The sequence below is a fragment of the Dermacentor variabilis genome, chromosome 11 (assembly GCF_050947875.1).
Source record: "Dermacentor variabilis isolate Ectoservices chromosome 11, ASM5094787v1, whole genome shotgun sequence".
Taxonomy (NCBI): domain Eukaryota; kingdom Metazoa; phylum Arthropoda; class Arachnida; order Ixodida; family Ixodidae; genus Dermacentor; species Dermacentor variabilis.
Genome location: NC_134578.1, coordinates 124,852,093 through 124,878,407, shown reverse-complemented (window position 1 = coordinate 124,878,407; position 26,315 = coordinate 124,852,093). Strand labels below are relative to the sequence as shown.

Below are 26,315 nucleotides of genomic sequence, written 5' to 3'. Positions count from 1 at the left end.
CCGATGCTGTGCCAACGCAGTGTTCAAACTTGCCAAGCTGCCTGTCTGTTGTGCGCAAAAGGCGGAAATTACTGAAGAAGAGGTACAGGAGCCATCAGCCATTGGGTGCCAGTGCTCTGTGAGCCCAGTGAAATGCACGTGGAGGAGGTTACATCTATCACAGAGGCCATTAGCTTTACTGACGTATTGAGAATTCCTCGTCACTGAGGAAGCCGAAAAACTGGACCGTGGCGATCTTGGAAGAACTTCTGATTCACCGACAACTCGTGTTTCATAAAACAGGAAAGCAGAGACGTGTTTACTCTGTTCTCAAGAATGTCGAACTTGACGTAATTCGTTTCCGGCTGCGGAAAACTTCTGCACAAGTCGCCTGTTGACGCCCCAATCTGTAAAATGGAAGATGTACAATCAGTTTTGCAAATCGCGCACAACATGCCTTTCTGCCGTGGATGCACACGCAATGATGCTGATGTGTTGCTTCCACGAAAGCTGAAAAAAGTGGCAATAGTTTGTACCACAAGAACTGCTCAGTTCTGACCAGTGCAGGTCAGGGAGTGTGTAGCATGTGTGTTAGCATGACAAGAAGTTTGACCAATGTTCGGACTACTATCCCTTTACACGCCTGTAAAACTGGCTGTAAAGGGTAATTGCGAGAAACATGACGATCTTGTTTTGCTCAATGCCTTTCAAAGCTTGGCGAAAAGCGGTGCGAGGTCCTTGAAAAAAAAATGATATTGAAGGAGCAAGTTTGGGATGAACTAAAGGCTATCCCCTTCCATGAACTGTGCACTTAACCTTATGAACATACATACAATGCTCCATTACCAGAAAAAACGGCTTTGTATTACCTAGCTGGGTACGCAGCTTTCAAAATCAACAAAGGTACTGATTGTATGGAGTTTAAAAAGGATGCACTGGGCGGTAAAGACGCCCTTCCTGCTGAAGCCGCCTTGTCATGAACCGTATGTATGCGACAGGCTCCGTTGTTTATGGATAAAAAAATGTTTGTTTGAGCGGTGTGGAAGAAATCGTCAGTCAAGCCGGCGAACAAACTCTGGCCACATTTTCTGGAATTCGTGGGTACACTGATTCAGTGGGACCAGTGCAGTAGGCTGCCAGCACCACTCCGATAAGTTTACTGCCGGCGTCATATACTTCTACCTAATGACACGCATGCACTTTTATTGCTAGACAAAAACCCGCGAGAGCGGTTGCGCTGTGCGAGCGCAGAGAGAAAGAAAGAAAGCTAAGTTTGTCCGACAGAATGCACTCGTGGCTGCACAGTGTAAATATGTCAATAAACCACACCCTTTTCTTTCAAATAGTAAAAGTACGGAGTCGTGTTGCTAGTTTGATATCGGTGTGCATTATTGACAACTCATCATCCATGCTGCCTTCGCAAAGATAATCACGTTTTTGAGGCCGTGAAGTGTCAATCACAAACAACAGAACGGGGTACTGTTAAGTAATTCTGCTCAGCACAAGCGTACTCAGAGGTGACAGCTACCACAATAAACGCAGCCTTAGAATGCCACATACCTTGACGAAAGCTAAGAGGTATGAATGTGCACATGCATTTACTGCTGCAAGAGCAGCGCTAAAACTGCTTAATGACTCGCTGTGGTTGCTCAGAGACTATGGTGTTGAGCTGCTGAGCACGAGGTCGGGGGATCGAATGCCGGCCACGGCGGCCGCATTTCGATGGGGGCGAAATGCGAAAACACCCGTGTACTTAGATTTAGGTGCACGTTAAACAACCCCACGTGTTTGAAATTTCCGGTGTCCTCCACTACGGCGTGCCTCATAATCAGAAGGTGGTTCTGGCACGTAAAACCTCATAATTTAAACTGGTTAATGGATTATCAAAAAAATAAACACAACAGTTAAAAATCCCCAGAAAGAAAAAAAATGGAGGACGCTAAATGTTCGCCTTCAAGAGTGGAACGCGATGGCGTTATCGTATCCCGTTCGCACCGCCCACTCATTCGCTCGGCATGCTCATGAGTCACACAAAGACGAAACGTGCGCCTGAGCAAGTGCAACGAACCAAAAAACTCGGTGTCTCGGAGGGAGAAACAATCTACGCGAGCCAAACGTCGTGATCGGCACGGACAGCCGGACCGCGACATTCCATGAAGGTGGACGCGATTATGGGGCTGACGCCTGGACGGGATCGTCCTCTCCCTCTCTTTGGAGCATCACGCAGACCCATGACTCCTCGCCAGCAGCACGGCACACATCGCAGGGGACGCTTTCCCACCAGACGCGCTACGGCACAGCGATCAAGTCAGAGGCGTCCCGCATCGGACGCTGCACCTAGGAATCGCGCTGTGAGCGGAGAGGAGCCGCGTCGCCTATACACGAGGGTTTGAGTGGCGCACCCTGGAAGTTGGAAGGGGAGAGAGCGAGAAAACTTATTAAACGCAAGCGTGTTGGGACATCCTGGCACCGGCCCCACACGGCCCCAATGCGCTCAAACGATACGAAGGGGAGAAGCGGGCGAGCAGCGCGCCACCTGTCGGGGCAGCGCCCTACCTTGCAAGGAGGGCGTCTTCTGTGTTTGCCACAAGATGGCTCTGCGTGTGCGCCAAGCGCAGAAGAAATGTAGCGGAAGCGTATTTCGCTACTCGTTTAACTGCGACCTCTGTAGTTTACATGCTCACATTAACCGATATACGCCGCAGTATAACTTTCTACGGCACGTTTCTAAGGCAACACCGCGTTCACTATAGGCTTTCTTCGCGCTTTGAACCGTTGAACTCATGGCTGTATGGTAGCGTCTCCGTCTCACACTCCGCAGACCCTGATCCATCTTGCAAGTTGTTTTATTTATGAATTGCCTTCCGGGATTTTTCACTCACCGCCAACGCCGCCGACGACACCGGCTTTTCTGCCGCGCAACTCTCTGCTTTCTTCTCTGGGAAAATAAGATGCGAGATGAAGAGAACGTTATAATCATCCCTCTTTCGTTGCGGCCTGGTGTTCTTTATGCCAACCACAACACACCTCAGCGAGGACACATAGGTCAGCGAAACAACGCGGAAAAAATATGCCGATCCAACGCACTGGGGGAATTGTGGTATGGGACGCTTTTTGTGGTGTTTGCATTAATTTACAGGAGTTGGAGGTTATGTTGATGGTAATGTTTTTATTTAGCGCGTGGTGCAATATGACAGTGTTGAGGTGGTATTCCACTTACGCGCACCTCTTGTGTTTGATCACGTAGCACACAGAACACAAAACTAGACGTGTTTGCTTGGGGAGGTGTTGTGAGCCATTCTTAATAACCTGCGGGAAGGTTAGCACTGTCATTACCTCACACAGCGCATCTAGTTGTGGCAGATATGTTAAACTTTAATTACCTTGTGGTGATTCACAGGCCTAAACCAAACTATGATTATCAGTCATGCCGTAGTTGGGGACTCTGCATTAATTTTCACCGTCTGAGGTTCTGCAATGTGACCGAAATCGAAGTCAACGAGAGTTTTTGAATTTAACACTCAACAAAATGCAGCCACCATGGTCGTCATCGCACCAGCGACCTCGACCCACGCCATAGCCTCTATGCTATTGTGGCGGCTACAGAAGTGTTCATTTGCTGAGCGGCCGCTTGCGTTGTGACGCTGCACTCTTGACGGAGCGGTGTTTCACTAAAGTTTTTTTGTGGGCATGCCATGCGTCAGTTCTCCAAAGGACAAACTTGCACGATGTTTATTTTTCAGAAATATCACAAACGTACCGTACCGCACCTTGAATATAACATTGTCCCGCTTAGTTCTCAACTGTTGCCACGTGTAACAGTAGTCTTTCCTGTAGAGACCCCAAATGACGCATGCTTTGTCACGTCGCATTCAGCCGCTCCCCTACCCTGTAGGGGAGCTGCCACGAGCGAAGTGGTAAAGTTGTCGTTCACTTGTTTCGTCACTGCGTGGTTGACGACAAGGGGCAGAGCATCCCGGTCTACCCAATCGCTGCCACCTTCCTCTACTTCCCGACTTTAGTGTGAGAAAACAAAGGCAAGCGCTGTAGCTTTTGCAATACTTTCGCGGGGAGAGAGCATTGTGGCAACTTGCCGGGAGCTTTATGGCCGCGAAACAAGATGAAGCATGTGTATGCTCATCAAAAAATCGCACACCACTCAGCCAAATTTAATGGAATGCGAAGGTGAGGTGCTTAGGAAGAGCATTAGGTAACGTGCACCCTCCACAAGCGCTTGGATTTCAAGTGCATGGAAACATCAGCCTGTCATCAGTCGAGAGAAGCAAGATATGTTTAAAGTATTTGTGGAAAAAAGCAGGGAAGATAGTGATATGACCGCACCCGTTGCACCCATAGGTATCGCTACAAGGTAGACATAGATGTTTTCAGAAGAAGATAACAAAGTTAAAGACCTGTAGACAAAATTATAGGATAAAAATCATGCATACCTGAATAACTCAAGCGGGCGACATAACTATTTACCTCCCCGTTTCAATGTGTATGTCAATAAATCATATTGTCGTCAGTACCTAAGCGAGGCATGCATTGCGATATCGCCAGGTCTTCTCCCACGCTCCTGTCATGTGCTTTACCGGAGAACCTATCACACGATGATGGACGACCGAAATGCGTTAGCATTGATCAATATCGGCACAGCGTATCGCCGCTGTCGAAGCGAGGGAGGTGTCGGACGCGTACTGCAGCACGATTTGTCTTTCTCGTTTTTTTATAATACTCGTCGCCATCTAGTGGCGTCGAAGCGAAGCCTGTGCGCGGCCTCCGAAATCCATATCCCGATGATCCGTGCGAGCGAGGAGAACGCGTCGCGCGGCAACCGGCCTCCTCTCTTTTGTTTCTTTCTAGACGCGCTGCGCCATTTAGTGGCGCTGCCGAGACGACAAACTTGGCGCACCGGTGCCTGCGGACGCTAAAAATTGTTGCGTCGCTTTCCACACACTCAATAGCACATACTGAATGACTCAAGTTGGCGAGGGGTTCGGTGAAGAACGAAACATACCCAGTACATTCATGGCGGAGCTCTCTAAAGTGTTGGCGAGAAAGGCGTTCACTGAAAAGTGGCATTGTGCACTTGTGGCACTGCCTGATTATGCGTGGGGTTGCTGTCCTTGAGGAGCGTTCATGACGTGGGTTACATTCTGCTCAGCGTTGGAGAATGTTAAAGCATCTTTCTCGTCATTGAAGAGCAGCGCATTTTCAGTAGCGCACACCTAATAACCCAAGCTGGCGTCAAAGACGCTTACAAAAGAGCCGCACAGAACTAGTGCAACATACCCAGTGAATGAAGTTTACATAAAAGAAGTTCACAAAACAGCACAGACCAACTTGCACGTACCCGTACTCCAAGTCGGCGTAAAGGAGTTTCCTTGAACAGCGGTACCTACCCAGTCCCGCGCCTACAGTAACCCTTGAGGGCGAGAGAGATTTTCGTTAGAAGCGCCACATTTATGTACACATTTCCACATACTCAGTGACCCGTGTTAGATTGATGGTTTGGCACTTTGTTACCTCAGAAAGCAGCCCGATGCGCTGCCCATTCGTCCACTGACTATCCAGTGACCTAGGAAAGCGGGAAAACGGTTAAACTTACACGTATATAGATACAATGATAGCCCCAGTAAAGTGCCTGAAGTACCCTAAGAGTACCTGAGTACTACAGAGCTTCGCTTTAAATGTAGAAGAGCGCTTCTGGTGGCCAATCATATTTAAGATAGTTCGCTCTTACATCGCAAGCTGCGAAATTGCACGAGCGATACAAGCGCTTTACGGGATGCCATCCTGGGCAACTAACACCTATTACAGCTCCTGGTACTAATTTTCACACGACTGCTCCTAATCACTACATCTCGATTGCTGCTGACCACCTATTCAAATCTGTGTAGGTATGCGTCGTGCCTTCTCTGGCATACCGCCCCGTTGCGCGACACATGGCATGCCGCAGTATTAGACTAGTCTCTCGCAAGAGCGCTGCGAAAGCAAAAACAGTTCAAAACCGTCATTACAGCCGCCGGAACTTCACCGTGTCACAGTACCAGGCAGGAGATTATGCATGTTTCTAGTGATTGAGTAGCTCACCGGGCAAGAAAGTATGTGCCAAATCGAGCGTCCCTTTATGATCACAGAAAACCTGGGCTAGAAATCCTAGACTGGCGTGTTTGTACTGTGGAACAAAAGTATGCTTGCACCTGAGAAAGCCGTCCACGTGTCTCTTCTCAAGGTCAGCGTCCACTGACAAATCTGATCGTGTGACCCAAGCTTAAAAAACGCAATGCGGCAGAATGTAACGAAGCGCAAGCTCGAACTCTAACACGGGCAAAGAGGTAAGCAGAAGAAGTGGAAAAGAACCGGGAACAGTTTGCATGGACTGGGGTATATATATATATATATATATATATATTGTACTGTAAAATAAGGAGCAGTGGGGCTGTGGGCTGTGGCTAGGAAAGAGACAACGACAACGAGAGAGAAAGAACCTTGTTTCGGTGCTCGATCGGCTACACTATATCGCTGCTCCATCGTTCTAGTCGCGAACGCTTGCTACTCAAAGTGTTCCGCGGCATTTGGCGGCGGCGCTCGGTAATCGTGGCCATCGACCATCTTAGAGGCTATGCAGAAACGTGCCCTTTGTCCAGCGCTCCTGCACGTGGCGTCGCCTGGTTTCTCCTGCGCCACGTCATCCTTCGCCACGGAGATGCCAGGGAATTACTCAGTGACAGAGGCCCCGTCTTCCTCTCCGACGCCATCGAGGCTCTCCTCAAAGAATGCCGCATCATTCATCGCACCACTACTGCGTATCATCCGCAGACTAATGGCATGACCTAGCGCTTTAATCGCACTCTTGGTGACATGCTGGCCATGTACGTTGCATCCGACCAAACCACACGGGACCATGTTCTACCTTTTCTGACCTACGCTTACAACACCGCCACGCAGACCACCACGGAATTTTCGCCGTTCTTTCTCCTGTACGGACGCGAACCTTTTTCCACAATGGATACTATCCTTCCGTACCACCCTGACACCACGGAAACAACAACCCTATCCGAAGCTGCTGCACACGCAGAAGAGTGTCGCAAGCTTTCCCATATAATTACCTCAGAAGACCAGCAACGCCAGAAGCACCATCAAGAAACTTCCAATGCTCCTGTATCCTATGCTCCTGGCTCACTAGTGTGGCTTTGTGTTCCAGCCTCTACCCCTGGACTGTCACCGAAACTCGCGTCGAAGTACCAGGGCCCATACCGCGTCATCAACCAAACGTCACCAGTTAACTATATCGTGGAACCCCTCGAGCGACGTTTCGATCATCGCCGACGAGGACGCGAAATTGTGCATATCCAGCGTCTCAAGCTCTACTATTATCCGCCTGTGTTGTCGTACCCGTAGTTCGCCGGGACGGCTTTCGTTTCGGCGGGGGAGATAACTGTACTGTACAATAAGGAGCAGTGGGCCTGTGGCAAGGAATGAGAAAGACGACGACGAGAGAGAAAAAACCTTGTTTCGATGATCGATCGGCTCTACTACCTCTCGCTGCGCCATCGCTCTAGCCGCGAACGCTTACTGCTCAAAGTGCTTCGCTACAATATATATATATATATATATATATATATATATATATATATATATATATATATATATATATATATATGCATGTTGCAAGTGTTACGGCGTTGCAGGCGCTCGTCGCAGCACGACCGCGTTCGCGTAATAAAGGCGACGCTGGCCGCAACCGCCCGCTGCTTCCACGCCCATGCTAAGTTCTCTAAACACTTGCTTTCGACGGCAACTCGATATCCCTCGGGGCGATGGCGTTTTTAGATATCCGCTCCGCTGGCTCTCTGCCGACTATGGTCCCACGCCGGCCACGCTCATGCAGAAGCGAACATTGCGCTGAAACAATTATGCCACGCGAGTAAGTTACCGTAACTGGTTCCAGTGCAGAAGCCTGCTGAAAGCAACTGGGGGAAGCTGCCGCTCTCTCCTGAAATGTGTTCCAGGGTGAGAGAAATTGCTGCCCCACAAGCACTGCGGCCCTGCGATAGAACACCGCGCATACATTCAAACTTTGAGCTGACCTTAACGAAGAGAGTTACACTCTCGAAACACTTGGCATAATAAATGTTTACGTTTTCGTTTACGAAAACCTAAACCCGAGCCGTAAGCCAAGCAGGCTCCTTGCGTAATATTTCGGCGCAATGTGTCCTTCTAAACCTCTGTCTAGGCCTGGCCTTGTTTTGCGATAGTGGGCGCCAAAGAACACGCGCGCATCAATATTTGTTCTCTTTTAGAAACTACTTTTGGAAAATTTTGTTTGTTAAATTTGACTTCCTATCTCAAGGTCACAAGTGACCCATCATTTCTCTCTTGCAATGGTCAAATGGTTGCGTGATAAAGTTCGAAGAAACGCCACGATTTGTTGAACTCTAGCCAGTGCAGTGGCCTGGTGCACAAGCGACTGACAATGCAGCACCTCCGGATAACATTGTGATGACAACGCGACGTCACTTCTCCTTGTCTACGCCCCGTATCTTGTCTATCTCAACTTCTTATCTCAGAAACTTACACCACAACTCATTAAGGAGAGCGCTTTCACGATCTGGATGCGATACAGAAAAAAAAAAAAAACGTTACACTGAGGGTGACCAGTTTGTCAGGGCTGCAGTGTTCAAGAATGCGGAAGAAGCGGAGAGGCATACCGATTTTGTTCATGACAAATTACTTTGAATACGGAGGCTGTCCGTTTTATGAGAACGTAGACACCTCATAAATGGACGGTGTTCTGCGATGCCAAATCAGCACTACAGGCGCTAAAACGCTTTTTAAAGAAAAGACCGTATTACTTGCTCGTGCTGCAAATCGCCGAAATTCATCACAGTGCCGAGTTAGCTGGCGACGTGATCAGCTTTAGATGGGTGCCTAGTCATTGTGGTGTGATTGGCAATGAACTCGCTGACAGTGGGGCAAGATCGGCCTTCTAATCCTCTGATGAAATACGGATTGCCTACTCGCGACTTGACACCAACTCTATGATCAAGGCACTCATGCAGGACATTACATGCATACAGAGCCCGCGATGACAACATCCACAGACGCCTATATATGATCGACCGAGACGGCAAATTCTTTGCTCCAGATGGTTACGCCGAGCAAAACGTCACTGCTGCACAGGATTCGGCTGGGCGTTGCTTTAACCCTTAGCTACGCTCACTTTATCGGCCAGTCAAACAGGCCTGATTGTGAGCACTGCCAGATGCCTGAAACGCTTGAACACATACTGTGCGATTTCCCAGCATATATACTGGAGCGCAGGACGTTGGAAAGTTCCCTAGCCAGAGTTGGCAGGCAACAACCACTCTCGGAGGAAGCTATCCTCGGCCCATGGCCTGACACTGCAACTTCAATGCGAGCAACCAAAGCGTTCTTGAAGTTTCTGCAGGAAACCAAGCTATATGAGCGGCTCTAGCAGGGCCACTGTCTAATATACATGAGCACTCACCACTTCTCTAATCATCACCACCCATTCCAGTACTTTCACTCCCCTTCCCTCCTCCCTATTGCAAAGTAGCAGACTAGAACGCGCTAGCTCAGGTCGACCTGTGTGTCTTTCCTATCAATAAATTCTATCTTGTCTTCATCCTAATTTGACGGTGATTGAGGTTGGGGAATGTTCGAGTAAGTAGGCCAATTAATAAAGGCATATATTTCTGATTGTGGGTCTCATACATATTTGTTGGGCAGTCTCTGAACGGCTAATAGCAGAACGCATTCTGTGTGGTCTTATGAACGTTAGGTGTTACCTAAATACGTCGGCTAATTGAATCGAAAAAGGTAAAACGAAAAATGGTAAAACGAAAAAGACTTACCACAGGACTTTGACAGCCAACGAAACCAGTACTCGAGCTCATGTACCAACACCAACATGCACCTGAGAGCATGTTGCCGACATTACCGCTTTATCGCAACACTCGTGCTTGTCATTTTATGCAAGATGTCGCGCTTTGCAAACATCATTTCACACTCCACCCGTATCAACTTCTCCAAATGTTCACGTTGCTGCGGCACTTCAATCTTCAATTAACTATAACTGAAAAATGCTTATTGAATCTAAAGCTCATTTACATATCTTGCCATTCTTGTCATTCCTGTGTCTATCTCCCAATTGTATAAGACAATGTGAGAAAAAAAAACTCCCACTTCGAACAACATTTCTGGAAAAGCTACCAAACTTGCATTGGGATAGGTGGCCGAGCTTTATTTCGCGAAGTGTATTTTTTTTTCACTCCGTTCTTAAAACCTGACGTAACCAATACGAATATTACGCAGTGTTATATTCCGTAATATGCTGCGCGCTTGATGATAATGTAGTGGTGCCGCGAAGTTTTGCCTCGAGATGATGGCATTTCTTTCGTACTCGACCACCTTACTTTAACTTAAAGGAAAGAAAACGAAAGACTGCAACGAAACGTACGTCTGTAAAACAACTGAACTAAATAATTTTCACGCCAGTGTGAGATATTGTCTTAGAGTTACCAATTAGGAAGAAGAAAATACACTTTATTAAAAAGAATACTCCGGCAGTTTTGGTTGTGGTGGCCTCAGGTGGCGGCTCGAAGTCCTAGGACTCGGGCGGCATCTTCAGCTTGCCGGACGGCCCAGAGGTGGTCTTCGAGTTCCGAACTAATGAGAGTCGCCTCCCGGCGGCGGCGACGCCGACCCCCGCAGGCCCCCGCTGCCGGGGCGGCGTCGGGAAGAAGCCGGCTCGAGGCTTCCTGCACGCTGGTAACGACCGCGGCTATGTACGCGTCTCTAATGGCGGCGGTTTCAGTATACCGTTAAAAAAAGATTATCGTTGTAATATAGTAAAGTTAACTGAATTGACGCTATGCAACAAACTTCCCCTAGAGTGACCAATGTTATTTCGAGCAATGCATCAGTTTTACCGGCCCAAATTACAGCGATATTATTACCAGTTTGATTGCGTTACGTGGAACACCTAAAATAAGCTTCTCTGAGCAATACAGAAAGTCGCAGTTTCGCCCGAAAGGCGAAGCACGGATTGTAAAAGCAAATTGAGTAGCTATCTATAAGAAGTAACAATAGTAGCTTTATGGGCCGTATAAACTTGTAACGATTCGCTTACTAACTAAATTAGCAATAACAGAATGTGTAGACGCGACTGAAAGAGGACGTACAAAGAAACAAACATGCAAGACAACGCTGTCTGTGTGTCTGTTTCTACGTCCTCGCTCAGTCGCGCTTACACATTCTATCATATATTAAGACTTGCCCGCCAATGTGTTTTAACTAAATTAAGAAGCGCGGTGTCACACGCGCGCAGGTAAACACGAACACAGCTACCTTGGTGCGTGCGGAAACTCGCTATCCAAATGCTAGAGTGAGAAATCGCGGCAGCAGCACTGATCGAATTGACGTTCGTGCATCTCTCGTTTCAACGTGAAGAAAACGTCGGAAGCACAGCGCATACAAAGATATACCGGCACTACGCGCACTCTGCAGACATCGCAGATCGCTTTGAAGATGAGGCCGGTGTTGCCAGCTTGGACAAGGCGGTGTAGCCCAAAGCTAGAGAAATGATAGCTCAAATCTAGCCAAACACAAAAAAGAGCAAAATAGATTTATAGCCAATATAACCATTTTTATTTGCGTATACATATTCGCATTCGACTATGGTAATCCGTTTTTGCACAACCCGTCGTAACAAAAAGTCCGTCACGCCGTGAAGATCGAACTTTATCAACCACAACAGCGACATCACGCATGCACAGAGAACACTTTCTTGGTTGGCACCGGAAACTCAAGTTGTAGCGAATCACTGCAGAAGGCGAACCTATCAAAATGAATCTCGAATGTAAGCAGGAACGAAAACCTGGGAGGAAGCTTAAAGGGAACAACTGGTCAGAAAGTATTGTGAGAAGTTGATAGAAATGAAATGACCATGATTTATAGAGATAGAATCGAGCACGCTATTAGCAATTAAAGTAGGGATTATAAATTTAAATTGGCAAGGAACGTCTAAAAAACCAATAAGTGGCGTGGCCTGGCAGTGAAATCATGGTACTTCGTATGTAGTCTATGAGATTACGCTACGTACGCCGGCTGGCATTAAGTACAACATAATTATTGCTTAGATTGCATTTGCTATATAATAATGTAGACACTTGCGCTTTAATCAAAAGCGTGCTCATGGCTTTGGTAACAGGCTGGACTGCCTATCACGTGTAAACGCGTCGTTTCGTTTTTGATCCAATTGGTTTCGTTTTGACTAGTTAAATACCAACGAAGTTGGACCGGAAACAACGAAAACACGTAGCTATTATCGCAGGCACACTTTACCACTTCGGAAAACATGAATTGCAGGGACGTCGATTTGATTCTTTCTCACAGTAACGGCCACACTTGTCGTCCGCCTCCCCCTAATGCCGGCATATAATTGCTATCGCGCTACCCTATCACCGCTTTCAGCACGCTCCAAGTGAATGACTACATCCTCAATGCAGATCGAAAAATTCTGGTAGAAATGTTCCACGGCATTTTATGCGTTACCAGTTCATGATTAGACGCTGTGACCGGTAAACGTTTCATTGCATAAAATATAGCTACTGTGAAAATTGTTTCTCTATGCCTTTATGCTTCTGCTTTAAGAGTGGAACGCGATAGCATTCAAAGATTCCTAACTGCTTCTCAGGCTTCCCGGCGAATGAAGCTTATGTAACAATAATGTTTACCTGCAAACGCTGGCGGCGAATGCTGTGCGCAAAGGCAAGCTTTCTGGTTCTTTTTTCTCATTACCCCCGCACGGCTGACGCCGCCACTGCCGCGAGAGCCAGCGTGAGTGTCGCACGCAACGGAAAGTGGCAGTAAAGCTTACCGTGAGAAACGTGGAGTAGGTCGAAAGCTGTGCACGGCGCGATATTTCAACCAGAAGCCTTGGCCATGAACACACCGGAGCGCGTCATCTACACGTACTTCCGTTCTGTCATGCCGGTGCCACGATCGCCCAGCCCTATTTTATTGCTCTCTGTTTCTGAGCATAGCCATGTTAGTACATTGTACTGTGAAGCACCCTCTACTCCCAGGCTCATCCCGATGCCCGGTGATCGGGTGTCGAGATAAGATGAAGATGAGACGATGTTGCTAGCGCGAATTTTAGCAAGCTAAAGCGCGGTGTAAATTTAAGCGCATCAAAGATCGAAGCCATCGGCTCAGAGAACGGCGCACTGAAAGGAGGGGGGAGCCATTACGCGCACGCATGCATCACAGCCACACTGGCGATTCAGCTAGCGAAAACGTAGCCTTCAAGATTTGTTTCTACTCGATGAAATCCTGCTCCGGATCGTGGATTAGGGCGCCCGTTATAGCCACATAGGCCACTCGCCGAAGTCCATGCAAAAATGTCTTTTTTTTTGTGTAGCCCAATCTGGCTATCACCAAACCTGCCAACAGTGGATGAGGCCCGCGCGGAAGCACACAGGGGAGCGCGCTTCCGGCCCGGCTTCCTCGCTCGCACCCAACTGAGCCGCGTGACCCGGCTCACCGTCGCAGGCTTTCCGTCGCATATACAGCATACGTCGCGGCGACGGTTTCGTCGCCCTTGGACTTTACACGGAACCCCATGGCGACGGCGGAAATGCGCCTGGAGTGCCATAATTGCTATCACGATAAAACACAATATACACATAGTTGTAGTTTTAGCAACGCGCCATACACATGTAAAAACATTTAACATTAAAAATTCTATTATGGGTTTTACGTGCCACAACCCCGATCTGATTATGAGGCACGCCGTAATGGGGGACTCCGACAATTTGGACTACCTGGAGTTCTTTAACGTGCACCCAAATCTAGGTAGACGGGTGTTTTCACATTTCGGCCCCATCGTAATGCGTCCGCCGTGGCCGGGTTTCGATTTCGTGACCTCGTGCTTAGCAACCAAACAGCAGCCACTAGGCAGCCACGGCGAGTGACATTTAACATAGTTATCTATATTCAACTTTTGCTGAAGTATTACATTGTAACGTAGATTGAAGACGGAGTCTTACAAAATAGATGTTTCTCTTTAATGGCGGGCTAGAAGAGCATGCACCTTACGCACTTCACCGTCTTTCGTGGCGCCGACCTTTGCGGGCGCCGTCCTGGGGTGCAGGAGCCCCAGATCTTTGTGTAAATTGTCCCCCATGCAAAAAGCGACCGTCTCAGTCGCGTCATAAGGTACTTTCAGCGACATAAGAAATGCAGCTCCTCAGGTGCATGCCGACGTTCACGTACGCGCATAGTATGGTTTCATGCGCACTACATGAACAACTTCAGAGCGAAGGCGACGACGGAATGAACTGGGGTCAGAACTGCAGGGGACGACTTCGTAGGTCACGTCACTGAGGCGGCACGTAACCTTGTAGGGACCAAAATACCGGCGGATCAACTTTTCAGAGAGTCCACGGCGACGGACGGGCGTCCAGACCCACACGCAGGCGCCGGTATTGTAATGGACGTCGCGTCGAACCTGGTTGTATCGAAGGGTGTCGGTATGCTGTTGGCTGCAGATACGATACCGAGCAAGCTGGCGTGCCTCTTCGGCTCTTTGTACGACTCTTCCACGTGTTCGCTGGTCGGGCGATTATCAACCAGAGGTAGCACGGCGTCAAGTGTTGACGTGACGTGGCGCCCGTATGCAAGTTCGAACGGCGTAAACTGTGTAGTCTCCTGTACAGCAGTGTTAGACGCGAAAGTCACATAGGACAAGATCTCGTCCCACGTCTTGTGCTCTACGTCGACATACATGAAGAGCATATCAGCCAGCGTTCTATTGAGACGTTCCGTTAATCCATTGGTTTGAGGGTGATACGCAGTGCTCTTGCGGTGAGAGCTATGCGTCAGCTAGAGAACGTCCTGCATAAGTTCGGCTGTAAATGCTGTACCGCGGTTGGTGATGACAACAGACGGTGCACCATATCGTAGGAAGATGTGGCGTACAAAGAACTTGGCCACTTCATACGAATTTACCGGCGGAATAGATTCGGCTTCGACGTACCGGGTTAAGTAGTCGGTAGCGACGACTATCCATCTGTTGCACGAAGGGGTCACTGGTAGTGGCCCAAGTAGATCCATTCCTATTTGCTGGAACGGTGCTTGAGGAGGGTGCACAGGATGGAGAAAGCCAGCCGGTTTAACTGGTGGTTTCTGGCGGCGCTGACAATCGCGGCATGTCTTCACGTACCGTTGCACATAAGAATAAAGCCGGGGCCAGTAATACTTCTGTCGTATCCTTGCTAATGCCTTAGCGAGTCCAAGGTGTCCCGAGCATGGCTCATCATGGCAGGCTTGAAAAATGTCTTGGCGTAGCGCCGACGGCACGACAAGGAGGTACGTATTTCGACCGCTTCCGCAGTGTTTCCTGTAAAGGACGCTGTTGTGCAAGTAGCATGATGATAAGCCGCGCACGAGCGAGCGGGGTAAAACACCTTTAACTCCTTCGAGGTGCTCGATCAGCGGCAGCAGCTCAGCGTCAGCGCGCTGGTCTTCAGCCATTTATATGGCGTCGATAACTCCGACAAATGGCAAGTCATGGTCAGGGTCCGATGACGACGTAGGGAGTAGTGCGCGTGGCAGACCGTCAGCGTCACTGTGCTTCCTTCCAGATTGGTAGACAACTGTTATATCGCTCTCTTGTAAGCGCAGACTCCAACGGGCTAGTCTGCCTGACGGATTCTTGAGGTTGGCAAGGCAGCACAGGGCGTGGTGATCGCTGACAGCCTTAAGGGGTCTACCGTACAAGTAGGGTAGAAATTTACCAATTGCCGACACAACCATTCTTTTTCAGTGCTTAAGTAGATTTTCTCAGCCTTGGTCAGACTGCGGCTTGCATAAGCAATCGTGCGTTCCGCCCCAGCTTGCCACTGCCCAAGAACTGCGCCACGACCCGCATTGCTGGCGTCAGTATGAATTTCAGTGTAAGTGTCTTCGTCGAAATGAGAAAGTATTGGGGCCTCTTGCAAACGCTTGCGCAATTCATTGAACGACTGCTGCTGCTCGTCAGCCCAAATGAAAGGCTCATCGTCGCGTGTAAGCCGTGTCAGAGGCTCAGCAATTCTCGAGAATCCCTCCACGAAGCGCCTATAGTATGCGCACTAACCGAGCAAGCATCGGACAGCCTTTTTGTCTGGGAGTGGTGAAAACTCGGCGACGGCAGCTAATTTGTCGGGGTCTGGTCGGGCGCCTTGAGGACCAACACCATGGCCAAGAACTTTGAGCTCTTGGAACCCGAAGTAGCATTTTCAGGCTTGATGTTGAGGTCGGCAGTATGGATCGCAGCGAGGGGACTCTCGAGTCGTGTCAGATGTTCGCCAAACGTGCTTGAGAGCACGACGACGTCGTCCAGGTATACGAGGCAGGTTTTCGATTTGAGTTCAGCAAGCACGGTATCCAGAATCCGCTGAAAGGTGGCAGGTGCGGAACAGAGACTGAAGGGGAGCACTTTGAACTGATAAAACCCGTCAGGTGTCAGAAACGCTCTTTTTTCACGATCATGTTCATAAACTTCGATTTTCCAATACCCTTATTTAAGATCCAAGGAAGAAAAAACTTGGCATGTTGTAGACGATCCAGTCCGTCGTCGATGCGTGGCAATGGACAAACATCGCGCTTGGTGGCACGGTTCAAATTTCTGTAATCTACGCAGAAGCGTAGTGTGTTGTCTTTCTTTCCGAATAACACCACAGGGGAGGCCCACGGGCTGCTGGACGGCTGGATCACGTCGTCTTGGAGCATCTCTTTCGCCTGATGCTTGATCACTTCCCTTTCCACTGCAGACACTCTGTAAGGATACCGACGAACGGGACGTTCGGACTCGTCCGTAATAATGCGGTGCTTTGTGATCGACGTGCACCGCACTTTAGATGACGTTGAAAAAGAGTCCGCAAATTCATTCACGAGACTCAGTACACGGTCTTTCTGATGGTCTGCCAGAGCGGCGTTAACGTGAATCCGTTCTTTTAGGCTGTGTAACCCAGATTGCTAAGACGACGCTGTTTCCAACGTGGCAATGTCAGTCATCATCATCATCATCAGCCTGGTTACGCCCACTGCAAGGCAAAGGCCTCTCCCATACTTCTCCAACAACCCCGGTCTTGTACTAATTGTCGCCATGCCGTCCCTGCAAACTTCTTGATCTCATCCGCCCACCTAACTTTCTGCCGCCCCTGCTACGCTTCCCTTCCCTTGGAATCCAGTCCGTAACCCTTAATGACCATCGGTTATCTTCCCTCCTCATTAGATGTCCTGCCCATGCCCATTTCTTTTTCTTGACTTCAACTAAGATGTAATTAACTCGCGTTTGTACCCTCACCCAATCTGCTCTTTTCTTATCCCTTAACGTTACACCTCTCATTCTTCTTTCCATAGCTCGTTGCGTCGTCCTCAATTTGAGTAGAACCCTTTTCGTAAGCCTCCAGGTTTCTGCCTCGTACGTGAGTACTGGTAAGACACAGCTATTATACACTTTTCTCTTGAGGGATAATGTCAACCTGCTTTTCATGATTTGAGAATGCCTGCCAAACGCAGCCCAGCCCGTTCTTATTCTTCTGATTATTTCCGTCTCACGGTCCGGATCCGCCGTCACTGCTTGCCCTAAGTAGATGTATTCCCTTACCAATTCCAGTGCCTCTCTACCTATTGTAAATTGCTGTTCTCTTCTGAGACTGTTAAATATTACTTTAGTTTTCTGCCGATTAATTTTTAGACCCACTCTTCTACTTTGCCTCTCCACGTCAGTGAGCGTGCATTACAATTGGTCCCCTGAGTTACTAAGCAATGTCAGTAACAACAGTGATTTCGCGAAGAAATGCGATTGTCGTTCGTCGTGGTACATGCCGATACTCTTTGCTAAAGTTTGTTAGCAAGACGACTGAACATTTGTTTCGCACCTGAAGAAGCCCTTTGGCTATACAAATGTGGCGCTCAAGAAGCAGGGGCATGTTTGCCTCAGCAATTCCTTCAGCGTCGTCCTCCATGTCGCATCGGACAAGGGTAAGCACGCTGCTCTTGGGAGCCAACGTGACGTGATCGTCAGCTACGCGAAGCGCGATGTCACGGTTGTTGTCATTACTGTTCGCTATGACTTGCGCAGTAGCGAAGCTGACTCTAGACTCTTGCAGGTCGATGATGGCACCGTTTGCCTGAAGGAAATCCATGCCGAATATAGGGTCCTTTGTACATTCAGGAAGCACGACGCAGTCGCCGTTGTACGTAAAGCCCTGAATGTTGACTCGTGCCGTCCACCGGCCCATTGGAGTTATGAGATGCCCTACTGCAGTACGAATCTGAGTTCCGGTCCATTGCGCCAAATATTTATTCTGTGTACGCGCGAGATTCTGGCTCATAACAGACGTGTCCGCAACCGTGTCGATTAACGCCGTGACTTCGCGGTCATCTATGGAAACTGGTACGTCGAAAGATACTGACACGGAACTCCTCTGCGTTCTCTGCGTCTTAATTATGTCATATCGCGGTCGTCGTAGTGTAGGATCTTCAGCGTTCGCAACGTCAGCGACCTCACCTCCGCAGGACGCCTCGTTGCTCTCGGCGTGAATAGGGGGCTAGAAGGCCTGGTTTGGGTGGGCTACGGTGACCGGGGCTCACGGAATGGTGGGGCAAATGAGGTCCTGGCGTCTGCGACGTATGCTTCAATCTCCAGGGGGCGTTCAGCATTACGCGGGCACTGCGCATTCAGTGAAAATCCACGGAGCCCAGCCCGGCGGTAAGGACACGCCCTGTAGAGGTGATCGGCTTCACCGCAATGAAAACACAATGGCCTTCTGTCTGCGGTGCGCCATACGTAGCTCATGCGGTGTGGTCGTGTTTCAGCCATAATTGGCGTGCGGCGAGTCCTGAAGTTGCCAGTAGCTTGTTCAACGGCGCGCACACCATGAAAGTCCTGGACGTCGCGCGCATCGTGAAAAGTCGGAGACAATGAACTTCGCGCACTTTCCGCATACGACATGCGAGACTGTGGCTGCCGTACCTAATGCAGTGGTGTCTCGCTTCGCTTTGGGAGTTGTACTGCCTGCCTGATTTCTTCCCGGGCGAGCTCAGCCAGAGCGAGTCGCGGTACCGATAGCGGAGCCACCTGAAGCTTTTAAAGCTCTTCTCGAACAAAAAGCCCAATGAGCCCCCGCAAGGCGTCGGTATTGTCCATGGGTATAGCGAGAGGGTCACGCGATAGGGTCGACACGTCACGGTTGTACTGCCATGTTCGTTGCTGCAGTGTTTTCTCCATTGATATGGCTTCGGCGAGAAACTCTGCAACCGTATTTGGTGGGTTGCGTATTAGGCCACCGAATAGCTGTTGCTTGACACCGCGCATCAAGTTCCTGACCTCATTTTCTTCCGGCGTGGATGGATCCGCACGTCGGAAAAGTCGGCACATATCTTCGACAAACATTGCGACGCTTTCGTTCGGCCGCTGTAGTGTCGCCTGAATTGCAGATTCCGCTCGCTCCTTGCGATCGAGGCTGGCGTATGTGCTGATTAAGTACCGTCGGAATTCGTCCCATGTCGATACTGTCGCCTCATGGTTCTCAAACTATGTCCGCGCATATTCCTTGAGGGCAAAGTAGGCGTTGCGTAGCTTGCGCTCTGGAGTCCAGCCGTTGAATTCTGCGACACGCTCAAAGTGATCGAGCCAGTCCTCAACAACCTCGAAGGTGTCCCCATGGAAGGATGTGGGGATTCGCGGCTGGTTAAGGACGACCTCGGTAGGTGCCGTTGAGGAAGAAGACGGAACCGATGTACTCATCCTTCTGACTGTATTCGGTAGAGGCTCATGCTTAGGTGGCAGTCCTTGAAGTCGACGGCTTGTCCGTACGTGAACAGGAGTCTGCTCGACCAGACTTCTTACTGGGCTTGTAGGCGGCGTTCTATCTGGGAGTGGTAGCATGTACCCCGCACCTCCACCAGAAAAATGTGACGTTCATTGAAGACGGAGTCTTACAAAATAGATGTTTCTCTTCAATGACGGGTCAGAAGAAGAGCGTGCAGCTTACGCACTTCATCGACTTTCGTGGTGCCGACCTTTGCGTGCGCCGTACTGCGGTGTGGGAGCCCCACATCTTTGTGTCAATATATATGGCCTAGAAGAGGAGGGTGTGACGACACCGCTCACGAAGATGTAATTCGTGGATAAGTAGCTTGCAAATTTTGGGGAACTATAATTTCATATCCAATTCCTTGTCAGCACAGCTTAGTGACAAATGAAGCAAAACTATTTTTGCCTTAAGAAATCATTTGTAGCTTCTGTCGCTTTATGTTTACCGCAGCAACCTAAGCCACAAAATTAGTTTGTAGTTATGCTTACCTTTTTCTGTGCTAATGAACAGAATGTGAACACTTTTAAAGAATTATATCTTCTATCTTCATCTTTTGGTTCTTACATATTTTTTTTTTTTTTTGCAGGCGCATGTCTCACATCATCAAGGAAGCAGCGGAAGGTACCAAATCAATGGGCAACAGTAATCAGAACTGCACCATCCTTCAGCACCTGTACAACCAGCAGAAAACAGAATTCAAGGAAATCTTTACTTTCCTGCATGACTTTGTTATTGGAGGAACTGATACGGTAGACTATTTGTTTCTTTATATTTCCTTCAAGTGTTTCCCCGCATATGCAAGTAATGAACTAGGTAAACGACTGTTCTGTAGGTCATGCATTAAATGCCGGTCGTATCATAGGTCATTTATTATGTATGTCACCATCCCACTTAAGGGTTTGTACTGGTGAGTATGGGCGCCTTGCGCTGGAGTTTGAGGCATAGTAGCGGCGCCTGGTGGCGGCGCGCGAAACGTTATCTGGGTAGTACCAGCTTGGGTAGTATTGAGCCCTGGCTGTGGTGAAGCACGTTTCTAGCCCGGGTTTTGCGTCGATTCGCACTTTTTTCTGCCCTGTTGCGAGTGCGAAAAGGCTCGTCGCTTCTCACAGACCACGCCAACCACGCTGTGAGCTAGCCGCAGCCTGTAGTTTAATGAAAACGGACTCTCCGCGAGACGTAATGCTGCAAGCAGAAGGAATCGGTGACGCCGATTCAGAGAGACCTAGCTCAGCCTCGAAAAAGCGTCACCGTCCTTACTTCTGTGTCGTGGGCTGCCATGAACAAGAAGGCCTGAATCCCAGCATCAGATTCTACCGTTTTCCTTCAAGGCCTCACGAAGCGAAGTGTGGGGCGCGCTGGATAGCTGCAGTTCGTCGCGCTGGGTAAGCGAAACTTCGCGCCATGCTGACTGCTTCACCTGTCTTGAAGCTTGCTTGATTATCTGCGTTCTAAAACTCGGTCTTTTGCACCTACAGTCTCCACGGCAGACCGACATAGCAGCAGGCATGGCTGGTGATTCACGATTCGAGACCGGCCTCTGCGACAATTAACAATTCGACCGGTGCGAAGTGGTGATGTGACCAGGTGTATGTATGCAAATGAGCACAGATGGTCTGGCTGATTCGGTGACAATTCACTACCCCACTGCGAGCAGCACAGGTTAGACAGTTAAGCGTGCTCATCCTTGACCTCAAGCCAGCACGTTGAGGCAGCTCAGGAAGGTAGTGTTGATTGTAGCACATCTATGTTCGAGCGCTGGCATTAAAAGCTACATAAAGCGAGCAGCCGATGAGCTCACGCTGCAGCGCGATTCCCACGTACATTACTGCGAGCTCGCATGCATTGCATAAGTTATTTATCAGTTGCTAAAGGGACAGATGGTCGCAACTACAGTGCAGGCATAACTTCATGTCTAGCGGCATGCAGTCAACAAAGATTGGAGGAGGCCCGCCTTTTCGCGGCATGTCGAAAGATTGCTGCCGTCGCAGCGCGTACGATCGTGCGCTGGAGCAGTTCGCACATCGCGGCATGCTGAAAGACCTCTGCATGCTCGAGCAGATCCGTACACACGATGTCTGTTTATCGCTGCTGTGAATCCATTTATAGCAAGCATTTCCTCGCGTTTCTGCGCCTGAATCTAGCAGCGTGCAAACCTTTCCTTGAAGTTCAACTTCGTACGCGACTCGCTTCGCTTGCGATTGACACCGCGCTAAAACTTCGCCGCTTATTTCTTGAACGGCGTACAAGTATTCGGCGTTGCATAATTTATTGCCTTTACGCAGCGTGCCACCCCTGAAAAAATCTTCGGCACCCGATATTCGCCTCAAGCCGTGGCACAACAAAACCGAAAGTGGCGGGTTCATATTGTAAACGTGCTTTCCGAAGCAGACGACCGAGCTTGGTACTACCCAGTTCAGGGACAGAGGGCGGTTTTTAGCACCATTTTCGGTAGTGGTGAGAATGTACGCGGTGGCGAATGGACGTCCTTTTCGGGGCTCCGTGGCAGCGACGACATCATAAGTTTTTCTGCATGCTTAGAGCTTGCTTCTGTTTTTTATTTGCAGATTTCTTGCCTTTAAGTAGTTATTGGGTAGTTTTCTTTTTCTTTCCTTTTTCTTTTGTCTCATATTCCGGGTGCGCGGGGGTGCTTCGTGTACATTTGTTTTTGCAGGATCGTTAGAGAGTCCTTTCGTGCCGCGTGCCGGGTGGGAGGTTAAGTGTTTGTAGTCTTTAAATTGTAGCTTGGAAGTGGCAAGACAAATAGCTATTAGTGGTTTTACTGTGCGTGTTTTGGTAGAAAAGTGAGAGCGTGGCCGCGTGGTTGAGCGCGTGCGAGAGCGTGCCATACCTTCGGTCTCGAGGGCATTGATTGTTTTGCAAACAGTGGTGAGAGTTGCTTTGCGACATTTTGAGGATTTAGATCCTGTGCGTATCGGTCTTTGCTAAAAGGCACGCGCTCTGCATTGATATAGTATTATAGTATTTGAATCAGTAGTAGCATTATTGTAGTATTGTAGTATTTGCAAAAAGCCGTGCAATACATGGCGAGAAAGACGCTAAAGCAAGCAGTGCGCGCGAAGTCCCTCAAGGCAGATGAGGAGAGGGATGAGAATGGAGAGGGCATCGAATCAACCGGCACACAATGTGATGTCGATAGTAGGCTGCAGAAAATGGAGGTTTTCCAGGAAGAGCTTCTCAAACAGGTGCAAGAGCTCAAAAATGAGCTAAACAGGGAGCTTGATGCACGGAAGGTAGTCGAAAAGCGACTTGAAGCAGCCGAGGAAAAGCTGAATAGGGCCGCCATTGTGAACGAAAATGTGCGTAACAGTGGAACGCAGACCCCCAACGCGACAGGCGAGTGGGGGGGGGGGGGTCAGCGAAATACAGGGAATGCATGCAGGGTGATGAAGGGTTCGCTGGAAAGAGTGGCGCCTACCTTGAGGGCGCCACGCGGGAAAAGCAGCAGCCAAGGGGACAGTTCCCCTTGTCTAGTCCGAATCACGCGGAAAAGGACGAAGGGAAGCATGGCGAGGAAGGAGAGAGTGAAAGGGTGATTATCGCTGGTGACTCAAACCTGGCTGGGTGCTCAAAAGCAATTCTGTAGAGGGAGAAAGGCGACAAAACAGTGGCGGTAGGGACATTTCCAGGGCGGACACTGGGTTCTGTCTTGGAGCGAGCAAAAGAAAAGCTTGCGGAAAATGCCCACGTGCGCAACCTTGTCATAGTAGCAGGTGGGCTAAATGACGTCCTAAACCGGAAAGGGCCAGGGCTAGCTCAGGGCTTGGCGAAGAGGGTGGACGACTTGCGCGAGCTATCCCCTCAGGTGCAGATCGTAATGTGCACGGCGCCGGAGGTGCCCTTACGTGACAGTCACGTACAAAGAGCCGTAGCGGCTGCTACTGAGGCAATATGGAAAATGAGCCGAGAGAAAGGCTTCGAGGTTGTCGAAGTAAACATGGAAGTGAGAAGTTTTAGTGGTTTTAAACGAGACGGGATCCACTTTAATTACAGGCTGGCAGGAGAAGTGGGCTGGCGACTTGGTGGTCACGCTATTGCTTTTTTAGGGGGCTCGCGGGCGCTCAGGAGGTCAGAGTAGATAGTAATGAAGAACGTCCCCTAGGGAACAACGGAAGAGCATCGCCGTCGGAAACAGAAAAAGGAGGAAAGCAAGAAACAGAGCTCGCCATGCAATAGGCTACACAAACATGCAGGGCGGCAGAAGAAAGGAAAAGTGGGCAGAGATTGAGGAGCAGTTACATAGAGAACAAATGGGTGTTTGCGGTTACAGAAACGCACTTTAGACTCAGAAGTGCCGCCAGTTATTGAGAATTATGTTTGGTAAGGGTGCAACAGAACTAAGTAGGAAAGAAAGGGAGGGGGAGTCGGAATGCTCATCCATCAGGGAGCCAAATGCAAAAGAGTAAATTCACAATGTCAAGAGCATCATTGGTTATCGGGTACAATGAGTGGAAAGAAACTTGGCTGGGCGTTACGTATTTGTGTGCCGGGAAAAAATTGCACAGAGAAGAATAAAGAGTTAGTGGAATGCATAAGCGCTGATATGAACGGTTTCGGGAATGCTGCTGAAATTGTCCTAGTAGGTGACATGAATGCACACATACAGGATTTAGATGGCTATACCGACAATAACGGGAAGTCAATGCTACACCTTTGTGAGCAACATAACCTCTTTATCGTGAACACAGGGCCCAAGTGTTCAGGGCAGATCACGTGGGAAGAGGGAAACCGGCAATCAACCATTGATTGCTGTCTGATGACAGAAGGACTTCATGAGAAGTTGAGAGAAATGGTTATTGATGAGGAAGGGCATTGCAGCATAGGGAGTGACCATAAACGCATCATTTTAAAAATGGGGTATGTAGTTGGGAAAGACAGCAAGGAGAGCAAAATGGCCAGTCCAAATTTAACGCAGAACAAATAGCAAATATAGTCACTAGAGTTAAGAAAGAACTTGGCAAATAGCCAAGAGTGGGAACATGGTGAGCTTCTAGGTGTAATAACGACAGAAATACGAAAAGAGAAACAACAAGTTTGTTGGAAAAAAAAAGAAACCGAAAAGCTGGTGGAACAAGGAGATACGAGAAGCGATCGCCGAACGACAGAACGCATCTCGATAGCACAGGCAGGCAAAGAAGGCGCAGTTGCCGCAAGATGAAGTAACCAGTAAATGGGAAATATAGCGAGAGAAAAAGTCTAAGCTTCAAATACTGGTGCAAGCAAAATTAAAAGGTAAAAGTGAACGTTGATGTTCACAAATACGGGAGAAAAAGAAGGCCGTACCTAGAATATTTTGGAACCACATAAAGTTATTAGGCAGGAAGTCAACAACAATACAACAACATATCCTAGACGAAGATGAAAACAGACTGGAAGGAGAAGCGGCAATAAATTACATCCGAAAAGTAACAGCCGAATCTTTCGAAGGCAATCACGAGGTTGTATTTGAAGAAAAAAGAGCATGAAAGAGACCCAAGTGGAAAAGGAGCTGGTGCTGACAAATTTAAACTGGAAGAAAGCGGAAAAGAAAATTGCGAAGCGCACAGCCACAGGGTTAGACGAGGTTCCAGTTAAGCTGATAAATGAACTAGGACCAAAAAGTAAGGAAGCTCTGGTGAAAGCAGTGGAAAAAACTTTGAGAGAAGTGAATACCAGACAGTTGGCGACAAAGTAGAATGAATTTAATTTATAAAGGTAAGGGGGAGAAACACAGAATTCACTCGCATAGACCGTTGACCATTAGATCGGTAATATAAAGGCTAGCAATGCAGGCAATCAAATTAAAGCTTCAAGCATGGGCAGAGAATAATGGCATTTTGGGAGAGCTTCAGAATGGCTTCAGAATAGGTAGGCGTTTGGATGATAACTTGTTTGTTCATACTCAGTGTATTGAAATATCGAAAGCAGAAAGCAAACCGTTGTATGTGGCCTTTTTAGACGTTACAGGAGCCTACGACAACGTAGACCGCAACATTTTGTGGGATATTCTGGAAAGGGAAGGCTTAGGTAACGATTGTCTACAGTTTCTGAGAGATATTTACCTAGAAAATACCGTTTGAGTTGAATGGGAAGGGATAAGTAGAGAGGAGAAAGTTCATATCAACAATGGCCTGAGGCAAAGGTGCCCTTTATCTCCGCTGCTGTTTATGATGTACACGGTGAGGATGGAGAGGGCGCTAGAAGGAAGTAATATCGGGTTTATTCTCTCATACAAACAGGCAGGTACAGTAGTACAGCAGCAACTACCAGGTTTATGTTATGCGGACAACATTGTGTTGCTAGCTAATAAGCAAAATGATTTGCAACGTCTGGCTAATATCTGTGGACAGGAAGTCAACAATTTAGGATTGAAATTTAGTGTTAGAAAATCAGGTGTTATGGTATTCAATGAAAACAGGGAACAGACAATGGAGATACAGC

At 48.7% G+C, this 26,315-nt stretch overlaps 1 protein-coding gene across 1 annotated transcript in view; it reads left to right on the top strand.

Moving 5' to 3' along the window:
- Positions 1-26,315, top strand: part of LOC142564195 (putative cytochrome P450 301a1, mitochondrial) — a 208,962-nt gene that overhangs the window by 114,362 nt on the left and 68,285 nt on the right. Inside the window, exon 5 of the mRNA XM_075675099.1 lies at positions 20,464-20,626. Coding sequence (XP_075531214.1) covers positions 20,464-20,626 — 163 coding nt within the window. The remainder of the gene's footprint in view (positions 1-20,463; positions 20,627-26,315) is intronic.